Raw genomic sequence first — 14805 nt, 5'->3', positions numbered from 1 at the left:
GGTGGCAGTAGATGTCTTTGGGGCCGAAAATGAAAGGAACTAAACCGTAGGAAGCTCCTGTGTGGCAGCTGTATCTTCTTGTCTGAAAGGGGCCAAAGCTCCGTGTCAGATCGCGGCGCCCACCCAGGTCTGCTGATCCGCAGGCAGCACTGTGCTTCAGGCAGCTGTGCTGGGCCCTGATGGCTCTGGTTCAGGATCCATCTGGAAGCCTGCATTGCCAAGGCCACCCTGGTTGTCTTAGTGAGCAGAGAGCATCATACGGGTCTAAAAACTGTCCATGCACAGTGAAGAACTGTGGGGGTGAGACACAGGACAGGATCAGGACCCACAGGACAGGATCAGGACCCACAGGACAGGATCAGAACCCACGGGACAGGGTCAGGACCCAAAGGACAGGATCAGGACACAGGACAGGATCAGGACCCACAGGACAGGATCAGGACACACAGGACAGGATCAGGACACAGGACAGGATCAGGACACACAGGACAGGATCAGGACCCATGGGACAGGATCAGAACCCACAGGACAGGATCAGGACACACGGGACAGGGTCAGGACACACAGGACAGGATCAGGACACACAGGACAGATCAGGACCCACGGGACAGTATCAGGACACAGGACAGGATCAGGACACAGGACAGGATCAGGACACAGAACAGGATCAGGACACAGGACAGGATCAGGACACACAGGACAGGATCAGGACACAGGACAGGATCAGGACACAGGACAGGATCAGAACCCACAGGAGAGGATGTTCCAGTCCCAGCCCTGCTGGAAACTCTCTAGGTGGTCTGCTGTGTTAAGTCCTTCCTTCCAGCCAGCCTCTGCTTCCTCCTCTGAAGGTGGAAGGGATGGGGAAACTGGTCAGCGAGAGTCACATTAAAAACAAAATCTCTCAGAAAAAAATATAAAGAATTGTCTCAGCACTGAGGAAGGGTCCCCGTTTCCTGGAATAGACAGTGTGATGGGTTTGTTTGATTGTGTGTTCACGGTGAAACTCTGGCACATTTGCTGAGTGTTGTGTGCTTGATTAGTTTCATCTGACTTGGAGAAATACTCATTTCTCAAAAGAGCCTGGTTGGAAAGGTTGGTGAAGCAACGTGTCTATTTTATAGGTGAAAGTTCTGAGACTTCAGCTGCCTGTTGATCTAATCAAGGCTGTCAGTGGTAAATTAGAGAGTCGGGACTTGGATGTGCGTGTTTTGGTTGTTACTCATTACATTTACCAATGAGAGAGAAATCGCCTGGTGATATGATAGATTTTCAACTTGATATCTAAATATCACACACCTGTATTTCCCACCAGTGTCCAGCCTACTTGGGGAAGAGCACTCGAGAGAACCAGCTTGGTCCATTTTTTTTTTTTTAGCTTGTCTTCATCCTGCCAGAGCAAAATTGTTGGCTAGAGTTACTGAGTTTGGAAGATGCTATTAAGTCAAAGCATGGCCAGAGGGTTTAGTGGCCCCACTTTTCAGATTTTCCAGAACGCCAGACAGGACCTCGTGGAGAGCAACTACTAAGAGCTTGACTTGTCCAGGACTCAGGATTTGTGCCTGTCCCTAGCCCATCATAAACAGCTGGTTTCTAAGGTGTCACTTCTGGTCTAAAGCCTGAGAACACCAGCTAACCCAGAGTGCTCTATTTGTGCCTGTCACTGATATCTGAGTTCTGGCCTATGTTAGGACACAAAAGGTTAGAAGGGAAAAAGAGAATCATCTCACATCAGTCCTCTTGGCCCACAGACATCCCGGACCCAAAACCAGCTGTGTACCAGCTAAGAGATGCTCAGGCCAAGAACAGCACCATCTGCCTGTTCACCGACTTCAGTTCCCAAGTCAACAAGTCAGAGGACATGCCACCTGAAGTGTTTGTCTCCAAAAACACCGTGCTGGACATGCGGTCTATGGATTCCAAGAGCAATGGGGCCATTGCCTGGAGTGACCACAGTAGTTTGAACTGTAAAGACGCCTTCAGACAGAATGCCTCCTACCCCAGCTCAGGTGAGTGCCACCCAAAGCTGTCCCCTCACTTCAGGAGAGGCCTAGCTCAAGTCTGTGGTCTAAAAGCTGCTTTGGTCAGGTACTCATCGGTTGTCAACAAGATCCACATCCTGTTTTACTAGTGTCCTGTCCTAGCAGGCCACAAATGCCTGGCCCTACAGCGGACGAGAGAACAGGACACAGGGCATTGGCCCAGTATTGGCCTCAGCTGGTCTCCCTGTTTTGAATTCTCACCCACCTTCCTGTCCTGTTGGAGCCACACTTGCCCTCTCTGTTCTCCCAGGCACAGTTCCCATGCCCTTCCTGCCGCACAGCTGTCTGCCCTGATTTCTATGTCTGCCTAGAATGTGTGGGTACAGAGTCCCAGATGCTGGAGCGACGTAAGATGTCAGATGTGGAGGGAGCACCCTAGGGAGCACCATTCTGATCAAGGAAGATCAGCTCTCAGCAGAGGGACATGTCAGCTATGTCGGGCTGAAATTAATATATTCGTTAACATAGAGTTAGGGAAACAGCCACCTCAGAGAAGGCTCTGAGGAAATGCGTTCACTCTGCGATGTAAAGGATAAGAAGGGACCAGCTGTGCCTCGGCCAGAGAGGACCCTGTGAAAGCTGTGAAAGGGGAAGGCTAGGAGCAAGGAAAAGCTGCAGGGCATGAGTAGGAAGATGTAAATCAGGGCCAGACCTCAGGTGGAGGCAAGAGGATCACAAGTTCAAAGTCGTCTTCACCTACACAGCAAGTTCAGTTTAAGGCCAGCCTGGGCTACCTGGGACCCTGTCTCCAAAATTAACTAAATACCATAAACTGTAAGGCTGCTTGCTGTACGGAGGGCGGACTGTAGTAGGTCCAGCAGGAGAACGGGAATGCAGGAGAGAGATGGCGGGAGCTCTGCCAGGTGGTGGTAGGGACTCCAGTGGCCAACACTACTTGGGCTTCAAGAATAGAACCGTACAAAGATGGCAAAGCAATGGGGCTTCAAGGAAGGAGGCAGAGCCTCTGAGTCAATGGGCTAGATACTAAGAGATGACAAAGGAGAAAATTTGGGCACCAGAACTTTTTTGGAATACATGAAAATATATGGCCCTAGTCACTGTGAATATGTCTCACTGCCTTTACTGGTCTCTGGACTGAAACCTGCCCACGTCCAGGGACTATTTTGACTCTGGTCCATGTAACGTAGCATATACTTTTACAGCCCATATTTGATGAAAGAATGAAAGAGTGTCCAGAAGGCGGGTGTTGCCCCCATTAGGACTTTTGTGCAGTTAAATGCCCCTGAGCAATATGTCCATTCCCCATTCTCTTCCAAAGAATCACGTAAAAGTCTGCATGCTTTAGACTCTAAGAAAATTGGTTTTTTTTCTTTTAGATGTTCCCTGTGATGCCAAGTTGATAGAGAAAAGCTTTGAAACAGGTAAGAGAAGGACCTGCCCAATTTTGCATGATGCTGGAGGAAATCGAGAGCCCATAATAACCTTTAGTGCATAGGGGAGGAGAAGGGATGAATCTGGGGATGGGAACAGCACTCCCAAACCTACTCCCAGCTGCCCATGATCTGTCTTGAGTCCCTCTAGCATGGTCAACTTCATTTTCCATTCTAAGTACTTAGCAAGATGCGTCTTCAGCTTCACTAGGCCAGGGAGCCAATCCAGGTCTCTGCACCTCCTTTATTAGCTCCTCTGTAAGGACAGCCAATGAAGCTGCTTACTGTGCAGCTGGGAAGTTGTGAGCCCTTCAGAGCAGCCTGACTAACCATGTTACTCTGAGAGCACTGTCCCTCGGCATTTTGGGAAGCTTTGCTAGAAAGGTGGTAGAACCCACACAGCCTCAGGTTTGTCTTGTCTCAGGGCCATCTCATTCCAGAGTTGTTGCTCCTGCAGTGTCACTGAGGGGCCCAGGCCCACAGGGTGTGACAGCCACACTGAGCACCCACCCCAGCCCCATCCCAGAGCCTACAGGGCCTCAGAATATTATGTGGCTAAGTTCTTTGGTAATTGTTGCCTTAAAACACGATGCTCGCCCTGGAGGAATACACAAAGACCTTTGCCCTGGGATGTGTGCAAAAGCTCAAAGAAATGGACCTTGGAGCTGAAGTCACCCACACCAGCCTGACCAGCTCTTGGGAAAGTCCATAGCGCCTTGCTGTACAGACCTCTTGTGTGCACACCCTTAACACCTATGACTTCTTGGTTTCCCAGATATGAACCTCAACTTTCAAAACCTGTCAGTGATGGGGCTCCGAATCCTGCTCCTGAAAGTGGCCGGATTTAACCTGCTCATGACGCTGCGGCTGTGGTCCAGTTGAGGTGAGACAGCATCAAAGCTTGGAGAAGGGGTGGGGGTGGGGGGTTCAGAGTAAGACCCAGCCCCGAGAGCAACCCCCCCCATGGGAATTTGCTTTTGAATCCTAAGACTGAACTACGGGCAGAACTTTTCTGTCACTTCCTGTCACAGCCGCTGTTGTGATGGCCTAACGGGAGTTTACCAGAATCCTCAGCTGGGCCCCGCCCCTCCTGAGACAGATGAGGAACAGCTCTGATCATCCTTATTTAGAAATGAAGAAAGTGAGGCCAGGTCACACCAAGGGCCACGCGGGCGATAAGTAGAGGAGAGATTCCGACTCCGATGCTTGTGTACCTCGTGCCTCCCTCAGCTTGGTGCTGGAAGACGCCATATTCATTATCCCTAAGCCTGGCTAGAGTCCTCACGCTTCTACCCTGACAAGGTCCCCAGTTACTTTGCACAGCCCCAAACACAGCCATCCCCACGGCATCCCTGAATCCTAGTCTTCAGGACCAAGCCTGACCTCTGCTCTTCCTCACTCCAGGTTTCCAGACTGAAGGAGGCTGAACTCCCAAGCTCTTTCCTCTCATCACCCCTCCTCGCCCTCTTCAAGTGAAAAGGAGCCCGCCCACCTCCTAAAGAAGGCTCTCGGGTCTGAGCAGCTCACAACCCCATCAACTCTGTCTCCTGAATCTGTGATGGAGACTGCTGAAGATCCGCTACTACTCCACTTCCTCACTGCTGCCGGCCACTCAAGACAGGCAGTGGCTGCTGCTTCTCCTGGATGTGAAGACCCTTCACACACACCCCTGCTCGCCCCCACCCCCAACCCTACCCCCACCCCCACCCCCACCCTCGCGACTGCAGCTCTAGTGAATGTTATAAAGAACAGGTTTTTGGTTTTGTTCTTTTAAAGCAACCATAAAGAAATACACATTATTCTTTCCTCAAGGTGTAAAAAACTTAACTCCTTGTCTAGACCCTCCCTGCTCCTGTGTGTATCTGAGCTGTACTGTATATCGTTCTGCTGTGCATGGCTTCATTAAAGATGACTCAGAAGAGCAGAAACTGTGACCCTATTTGACTGGGGTTGGTGGGGACATTTTCACGCTGCTTATCACCAGCTAGGCAGAGAGAAACCGAAGTGTGTGTGTCAAGCTGCCCAAGTTCTTCTTGGGATGAACTCTTAAAAATTCCACTAAGCAAGCTGTGCCAAGGGCCAGGAAGGTGTTTGAACAAGTGTGGGTCCCAGCTCATACCATGCCTTGGGGCCACTCATAACAGGCCAACAGCCTGGGGGAGGGGTGTCCTGACCTGTAGCTAATTTACCAGACAAGAATGACAAGTGTCCCCAACATTGTCACCCACTGGCTCTTGCTCTCCAGGGACTTTTTTTTTTTCTTTTTTTTTTTTTTTTTTTTTTTTTTTTTTTTTTTTTTTGCTGTCATGCTCAAAGTGTCTTGTCACTGAGAAGTGTTTCACCCTATAAATCTATGGCTGGGACTTGGCCAAGAGTAGATGTCCCAAACACTCAACTCTAGCGTAAGTGAGAGTCCCGGGGGCCTCAGAGCACCCAGCTCTCTGCCCAGCCTCTGCTGTCAGTCCTACCCAAGGGCGGGATTATGACGGGAATACACTCCAGAGACCAACAAACAACTGCTTGTCCAAGACCAAAAAGGAGTACTTCCTGATTCCCAGGACTGCCCCAGCCACCACCCAATCCTTCCACAGTTCGTGCATGTGTCTACAACCATGCTAGCCAGAAACAGGCAGATCCTCCCAGCTGTAACACAGGCCCGCCTCTTCTCATAGAGATGGGGCTACCAGCTTGAATAGGGGATGGAGGGCATGTCCCTCCCTTCTATGAGCTTCAGGGTCACCACCTATGAAGGGTCAGGTGGGACTGGAGGCCACCTATGGCAAAACCCATGTCCCAGAGAAACCACAGATTCTCATTATTCTAAACTGCCTCATCGCTAGCCTACACAGAATCCTTTCAAGATTACTAAAGGGAAAGGCCTCAGGAGACACCACCATGACAGGGCCACCCTCACACGTGGAGGAGGGGCTCTGAGGCCTCTTCCCCAAGCCCCTCCTCATCTGTCTGACACGATGCCAGGGAACTACCGCTGGGAATTTCTTTTAATTAAACCATTCTCTTCCCAGTATTAAATGAAAATGCCCCTGGGAAGGTTAGTAAAGCAAGCCTTTATCAACCATTAAAAACTTAGGGCAAATTAGTTTGTCTCCCTCCTCCTGGAAGTAGTAATTCACTTTGTTCTTATAAAAGAAAGGAAGGAAGGAAGGAAGGAAGGAAGGAAGGAAGGAAGGAAGGAAGGAAGGAAGGAAGGAAGGAAGGAAGATCCGGGCAAAGAAAGTGTGGCGGCTGGGGAGTAGGAGTGCTCCTGAAAATTGGCTACAGCTACACAGAAGCTGCAGGGGACCTGGTGAGCACGGGGTGGGCAAAAAGCCTGGAAGGCAACAGAGCAGCCAAAGACAGACCCCTCCTCTAGACCTGAAAGAGGCCCAGGCCTCTACTGAAGCCATCAGACAGCAACATCCAGAGGCCACTAGAACCCTAGGGTTACCTGGGAACCATGGTGAGATGCTGTGGCAGGGGCTGAAGATCCACCCACACCCCTGGAGTAAGGTTTCTTTCTTCCAGGCCCAACCCAAGCTAGGCTGGGTCAAGGCCCTGGCAGGCAGGAGGCCATCAAGAGATCAGTGTCAACTTCACTCCCTGTAAAATGGCCATCCAGTCAGAACATGAACATCCCCTCACGCTGGGGCTGTCTCCACAGGGGCTGAACAAGTGTTGGGAACAGGCAAGAGGCTCCTTCATGGCGGGTTCTAGGCCGACCACTGATTAGTCCAGAAGGAAGGGGTTAATGAGGACACCTGAAAACATGACAAAGAGACAATGTTCACAAAGCTGCTGCTGCATCCTAACCAGCCTGGACCAACTCACAGAGGGAGGGCACCCATCCGCAGCAAACAATTTGCCAGGGCCAGTTGTAAAATGTGTGCCTCCAGGGTCTAGACAAATGCCCTGCTCCTTCAGGGGAGTCATGTAGACCAACTCTGGCAGTGGAAAACTGGACCCCCATGTGTCAAGGCCAGAACATGGAAGGTGTCCTGAGACTTCCCCAGAGGTTTGCCCACCCCCTCCCCAGTGCAGCTGGGGTCACGGTTGAGCCAGACAGGAAGTGGACAGGCTGGACAGGCCTGTGTTAGGGAGCAACCACTCTGACCACCCAGGCAGCCGTCTGAGGCTTAAAGCTTTGTCTTGTTTCATATTGCTTTGGGGTACACCATGAAGTTCAACTCCCAAGTCTCATGTGAAACCCTGACACCACTTTCCTATCAGGTGACATCCGGGCAGGGAAGTGTGCCGGACTGGGTCTGCTACTGGGGCGGGAGGAGCGCCTTGCTCATCAGTATGTCCTCATAGAGCAGTACCTGGCACCTGACAGACACCAACAAATGAACCCATGAGGACCCGCACACTTAGTCCTGGGGGGAGCTGAGCTCCAGAGGGAAGAAGGAGGAAATTAATAGAGGACGTGGCTGGGTGAGCCGCCGCCGCCATTTGCAAGGCGTAGAGTAAGCCAGAAAATCCATCAGAATAATGAGAACTGGAGTGGTGGCCTCTTGAGGAGGGCGCTCCGTGCAAGCACCCACAAGCCCACTGAATCCTGGAGGACAGTTCCCAGGAAACACGGTTTCTAAATGTCTCAGCTCTGGTTTACGTGATCACTGACGTCCCAGGGCCAAAAGGTCACTTGGTGTCCACTTCAGTTTCTCCTGTGACCCATACTAGTCCCCTCAAACCTACTTCCCTCAAGTAACACGTGGGAAGAATGGCTTCTGGCTTACTCAGTACAAGGGGGTAAAGGCTATGTCCAGCCCACCCTGCCCTGGCCAGGATGTGAAGGCTGCCTCTGCCCACACACAGCTAAGGCTGGGTCCCCAAGGGATCCTTCCAGAGTGAGTGTGAGAGAGACTGTCAAATAAGGTGACTCTTGCTAATGCTTACGCTGGGGCAGTCTAAAGGACCACCAGCCCCTGCGTTGTGGAAGGCCACATGAGCCACACCGCCAGCTTCGGGCCTCTTCACACAGACACGAAAGGCGCAGGATCTCCTCCAAGAATCACAGACAGCTGCACCCTGAAATGGCAAGCTGGTCAGATACCGAATCAATAGCCAAAAGTAGAACAGGAAATGGAAAGAGCTTCCCACTTCCCTCCAGGTGTTTGGGGCTGAACAGCCCCCTCCCATTTCCGTGACGTCATGGTTGCTGACAGGGGCAAACAGGGCACCCTTTGAAGCTCTCCGCAGAAGCCACATCCTCTGGAAAGAGGAGTTAAAAATACAGAGTTGGAGATAGCATCTCTCCAGGCCACGTGCCCAGAAGAGGGAGGCTGGGCCGTTAGACCGCACCCCAACCACAGGTGCAGAAAAGAAGGCCACCAAGCACACTGGGAGGGGCTTGCAGGTCCTGGTGCTAACACCCATGCCTGACAACCGGCTGGGGAGGCACTGCTGCTCCATTCCCCAGAAATCACCCTCCCCAACCTCTACTGCCCTGAAATTAGACCGTTCGTGTATACTTAGTTCAAGGGAGAAAGCCTATTCCAGCCCACCTTGCACCAAACAGGATGCGAAGGCTGCATCTGCCCATACACACCCCTAAGGCTGGTTTCCCAAAGGTACCATCTGCAAGAATCCCCATGCTCTCTCGTTCCTACTCCAGACTGATACTTAAGTGTCATAGCCCTGGTGGACATCGTCTTTCAGGGTCCAAGGAAGCCGCAGAACCTGGGACCTGAAGTCTTCGGTACCCTGCTGTTGTAGTGTCGCAAGATACCCACACGGGGGCGGCAATGCTCCACCAAAAAAGTAGGCTCTCCCGTTTTCTGTTTTTATCTGGATAAGGAAAATCCCCACAGCCTAGGAAAAACTCTTTGCAAGGGAAAATAAAATGGCAGGTGACTTCCGTTTCACAAGCTCTTGCCCTGTGTCAGTAACTGCACCGGACTTCAGACTCGTGTGGTCCGGCTACCCTATAGAGAGCCTAGGGCCAGGCCCTCAGACAGCAGGGGGCACTGCCTGCCCAGGTTTCTGAGACTCACCTACAAGAGGCACCCAGAGAGAAGCCACCCTGCTGGAAGCCCGGAGGGCACAGTAGATGAAATGACTATGGGAACCTGGCTGGCCCAGGATCTGTGGCTTCACTCCTCCTAATCTATGAAGCCACAGCCTCAGTTTCCCACTTTGTACCAACATTGTCTCTTAGGTAGTTTAGGAACCAAGGCTCACGGTTCCTTTCTTCACACGGGATTCCTGTCAGGGAGCAGACACTGTGCCAGGTTTCAGGGACTCTGAGACTCCGTACAGATGAAGTTGAGGAACAGGCCAAAGGGATAGCCCATGACAGGCACTCACACGCGGTGTCCAGAGAGGAAGGAGTGGTGGGAATGGAGCACATGGGTTTGGAATTCAGGACTGCTGGCCTGGAATCTGGATGACACCTGTCAAAACGCATTGGGCTGAAAACCCTCAGTTTACTGCATTCCAGTGTGCATAAGTGAAACTCCGCAAAGCACCCGAAGCCAAGGAGCAAACGGTCCAGGCAGAATGTGAGCGACGCCAGTGGCCGGAATTCCACGGCTTCTGTTAACATCTCACTGGCATCCCCAGCAGGCAGGGGTTGTTCTGTAAGCTTCGCTGTCCTTCCTTCCTGGGGCTTTTATCTTTTCTCTGTCCCAGCTTTTCATTATTCTCTTGGAGACAGAAGCGCATGCCCACCTTCTCCTCACTGTTGTTGACGGGGCTGTGAGAGGTAATGGCTGTGCTAATGCCTGGTGAACTCAAATCCCAAGACAGACGGAAAGCAGTGGCATGTCAGAATGAGCAGGGGGATGGACCATAATCCTGCATGCAAGACTGACCTGCTTGGCCAGATGCGCCCATGCTCCCCCATGCTGAGATAAAAGCAGGCTACCGCTTAAAAACATCCATGCCCAGGTATGCTTGGGCTCACGGAGTCCCCGCTCAGCAGACGGCCACTTCTCCCGTTACCGTGACCCCAGCAGCTTCTCACTGCCACACAGGTTTGTCCTTCCACGGCTTCCAGGTCCCGGGAAGTCATGATGGAGAAATTTCAGGACCACAAGGAGGCCCCCACAGTGCTCCATGGCCTCCCTGACGCCTATCACTGTATCATCCCTGAGGAGACATGTCTTCCCTCCTCTCTGGTACCCTAGGAACATTCCTGATTGTAGGACTCCTTGAACCAGTAGCAGGACCCCCTGCCCTCAAAGTATCTCCCACAGGCAGATTTTCTTAGCAGCTCCTCAGGCCACGGATACCCCCATGTCATCCCAAAGGGCTCCCCACCTCTGAGAGAGGAGCCCAGGGTGTGCTTTGGGGATGTGAACAGAACCCCGTCCAGAGGCCACAGCATCACAGTTTCAAAGCCTCCTGAAATCCACTGTGGAGGTGACCAACCCCACCCTTTCTCTGAAACATCACATTAAAATCATCAACCAGGAAAAAGGAAAGCATTAGCTAGAGGAAGCGCATACAAATGAGAGGGGCGGCCCTGCTTCAGAGCGTGAAGGGGACCAAAGAGTGGGGTTTAGGTAGTGGGAGCAATGGTCTGCCTCACGGTCAGCCTAGGTAGAAGGAACTCAGTTGAGCCTCAAGAGATGGCTCTTAGTGAAGACTCTAAGACATTATAGGATGCTCTTCCTTCTCCTTGCTGACCCAAGTTATTGCGGTGATGCACCAGGTGACATGAACTGGCAGCATCCTTGTCTAGAACCCCTACTTTCAACAGCGTGTGCTGCTCAACACCAAAGCAAACATTCCCTCCTCTGAGCTTCACAAGCCTCAACAATAGGCAGGGTATTTATCTGCCCGGTTAAGAGCACTGCCTGCTCTTCCAAAGGTCCTGAGTTCAATTCCCAGGAACCACATGGTGGCTCACAGCCATCTGTAATAAGAACTGGTGCCCTCTTTAGGAAGAGACCTCATCAACTTAGACCATGAAACCCAATATGGACAAGTTCAACAGAACCGCCATATATGGGCTGCCCATGCATGCGTCAGCATTGCCAAAGCATAAATTTCCATTTCATTTCATTTCAATATTTTACAAGTTAGGAAGTGTGTGGATTGGCTTACAGAAGACTACGGTGGACCAGCCCTCATGCCCTGACTTCCCACCAAACACAGCGGACATGAAGCCTCAGGACTAGGTGCGGCCTTGGTGCAGGCGGGAGCTCCACCAGCCCCGGCATTCTGCTCCAGTGACCCCTATGTGACTGTGAGCAGCTACTTGTTCATCTTTGGGATTAGAACAGAGCCCTGCACACTCCACTGAGCATGGGCGGGAAGGGCTCACTGCTGAGGCGACATTTCCCTCACGTACAAATTGCACTAGCCTCGTGACGAAGAGGGTTGTCATGGTGGGGAGGGTGTGCCGTGGTCTATATGAAGGTCAGGGGACAATTTCGGGGGGCCAGTTCCCTACTTTCGCATGGACTCTTGGGGTCAAACTCGGGTCGCCAGGACTGCACAGAAGGTGTCTTTTACTCACTGAGCCATCTTGCCAGCCCTGTGTCAAAAGTTCAGTGATGAGGAAAAACAAAGACAAGCTGGCAAGATGGCTCTGCACATAAAGGTACCTGCTGCCAGCCCTGGTGCCCAGTTTGATCCCCAGTCCCTACAAGGAAGAGGGGAGAACCGGCTGCTACCAAGATGTCCTTCCCCTCACACCCTCAGACACGCATGCGCGTGTGCAGAAAGAAAGAGAACCATACCCTGTCAAAATGCCAGTAACAGCCATCACGGGATGCCCAGCCCCAGCTGATCCGTCTTCAACACAATTCCCGCACCTCGGGCTCAGAGAACATCTGAGAAGACGGGGCCAATGGGATTTTAAGACCCAGACAAGCAGTTAGTCTGTTTCCCTCGAAATGTGAGAGAAGCTATACCCGAAATCTCATCAACATGGCTGCCTAACAAGACGGGACCAGGACCGACACAGACAGCTGCGCTAGCAGAGGGAGGAGAGCACCCAGGCCCCGCCCTAGACAACGACTGACAGGCAGCTAAAGAACACTGAGAGGAGAAACCGTCTTCCTCGGGGAAGAGCCCCCAGTAGGCTATCCAACACCAAATGGTCAGCCCTGAAACCATGTATGCATATACACACATAGCAACAGTTAAAGAAAAGGAAGCCAGAGGCCATGACTTTGACAGAGAGTGTGAGGGATGGGGTGCACAGGAGCGGCTGGAGGGAGAAAAGGAAAAGGGGAAAATGATGAACTATTTTAATTTCAACTTTTTAATTTATAAAAAAATCTTTTAAATTGTTTTTAAAAATTAAAAACAAAAATTAGGGCTATCAAGATGTTACAGGGCACAAGGATGTTTGTCTTTCAGCCTAATGACCTGATTTCAACCCACATGGTAGATAGAGAAAACCAGTTCTGTAAGCTGTACACACACACACACATGCACACACACACACATACACACACACACACACACACACAAGGGTGCTTGTCTTCCAGCCTAATGACCTGATTCCAACCTACATGGTAGACAGAGAAAACCAGTTCTGTAAGCTGTACACACACACACACACACACACACACACACACACACTCACAAATCAACATTAAAGCATAGCTGATCGCCTCTGTTAGAGCAGCCGGAATAGGTCTCCTCTTGAGATTTCTCTCCTCCCACTGGCAAGCCGGGTGCTTGGCGAGAGCCCACAAGGCTGGATGTGCCACCGAGGGAGAAAAGCACACGTCAGGGTTCTCAGAGTTCCTCATTCCCATGAGAACTCACGTTTGTGGAGCAGCGACATGACAAAATGCCATCGCTCCCATGCCCGTCGTGTTAGCTCATCCAAAAGCCTAACGTAAACGCTTTCCTTCAGAAAGAATAAGATCACACCCTAACACTGGCAAACCAAGACTCCATGAGACTACCGTCCTCACGGGATTCCAGAACCTCATGGGGTCGTAGAACTTAAACGGCAGATGGGCACAGCCACTTAGTACCACGCCAAACACACATGGGCTCCATGTTGGCTCGCTCACCCTGGTCAGCAAGGCTGCTTCTTATCTTTACTGCCCCAGGCCCACTGAGCAAAGCCCAGGCGCCTAATTATTTACAGAATTTAGGGACAGAGGGCCCAGTAAGGTTCAGAACACGGTGTGTGGCAGAACACAGCCTCAGTTCAACACTCTCGACCACGAAAGCACAGCCCAGCACACTGCGCTGCCCACATGTGCCAAAGAGTTTTGTATGCATTCAGATCTATAAATCCAAAATTAAGCAAGTAAAATATTTTTGTCTAGTCTGACATAAGATTTCTTCTGGTTTTTTGTTTGTTTGTTTGTTTCTCACCGAAGTACGTGTACAAGGTAAAGGACTGCACACACCCAGGGAAAACTCGTTTTTATGTTAATTCTTTAAAAATTAGCTGTAGTCTTGTACTGGCTAGTTTTTATGCCAATTTAGCACAGTCTAGAGTCATTTGGGAAGGGAGACCCTCAACTGAGAAAATGCCCCTGCAGACTGGCCAGTGGGCAAGCCTGTGGGGCTCTTTTCATAACTGATGAGGAAAGTCCAACCATTGTGGGTGGTGCCACCCTGGGGCAGGTTGGTCCTGCTATATAAGAAAGCAGGCAGAGCAAGGCATCAGGAGCAAGCCAGGAAGCAGCCTCTGCATCCCTGGCCTCTGCATCCACTCCTCCCTGACTTCCATGGCTGACCAACTGCAAGCTGCAAACTGAAATCAACCCTTTCCTCGCCAAGGTGTTGCTGTTTGTTTTGGTCATGGTGTTTTATCGCACCAACAGAAACCTTAAAGTCATGGGGTTCTCAAGTAGTAGTCTAGACTCCAGAGCTCAGATCCCCGCCCGCCAGGATCAGTGAGCGCCCAGGAGCTGGAAACAAGCAGATGCTAGGGAGGGGATCTCTGACACTTCCGCCAGTGTTTTCCAGCCATCAGAAGGAAAGTGTTTTGTAGCCCCAGATTAAAGGCCATGATCAAAGAGCAAGACTGCTGAGGGGAAACATGAGAGACATTTCTATGTGAGGGAGACAGGAAGCGTGTAGGCAGAAGGCGCAAAGGGCGATGCTTCCTCTCGCTGCATGGAGCAGGGACAATGTACAGTGGTGGTTGTGGTAAATGCCTTGCAGTCCCACAGAAAGAGCACAGGAAGTGAAAGAAAACCACCCCAGAGAGGTGCCCTGAGCTAGAAGCAGCAGGGACCAGCAGGACATCCCTCAGTCCTTACAGTGGGGCTCCAAGCACACACTTTGACCTGAGTCAGCAAAACAAACCCTTCAGAATCAGGAACTGTGGGGAAGGAGGAATGCGGCATTTCCCTAACAAAGGGAACCCACTGCTAATCTTCCTGTGCACGTGGACTTGAGAGCCACAGAGCAAGCTAGCAGGCCTACAGCAAATTAGCAACCTATAG

General features: G+C 51.4%; 1 gene segment (V, D, J or C); it reads left to right on the top strand.

The window, feature by feature from the left end:
- Window positions 1-5155, top strand: part of LOC119800474 — a 600210-nt gene extending 595055 nt beyond the window's left edge. The window contains 4 exon segments of the C gene segment in view: window positions 1752-2009; window positions 3380-3424; window positions 4209-4316; window positions 4838-5155. Coding sequence covers window positions 1752-2009; window positions 3380-3424; window positions 4209-4315 — 410 coding nt within the window.
- The last annotated feature ends 9650 nt before the right edge of the window (window positions 5156-14805 follow it).

Source organism: Arvicola amphibius, chromosome 13 (assembly GCF_903992535.2).
Source record: "Arvicola amphibius chromosome 13, mArvAmp1.2, whole genome shotgun sequence".
Classification (NCBI taxonomy): Eukaryota; Metazoa; Chordata; class Mammalia; order Rodentia; family Cricetidae; genus Arvicola; species Arvicola amphibius.
This window is presented reverse-complemented; position numbering and strand designations above follow the sequence as displayed.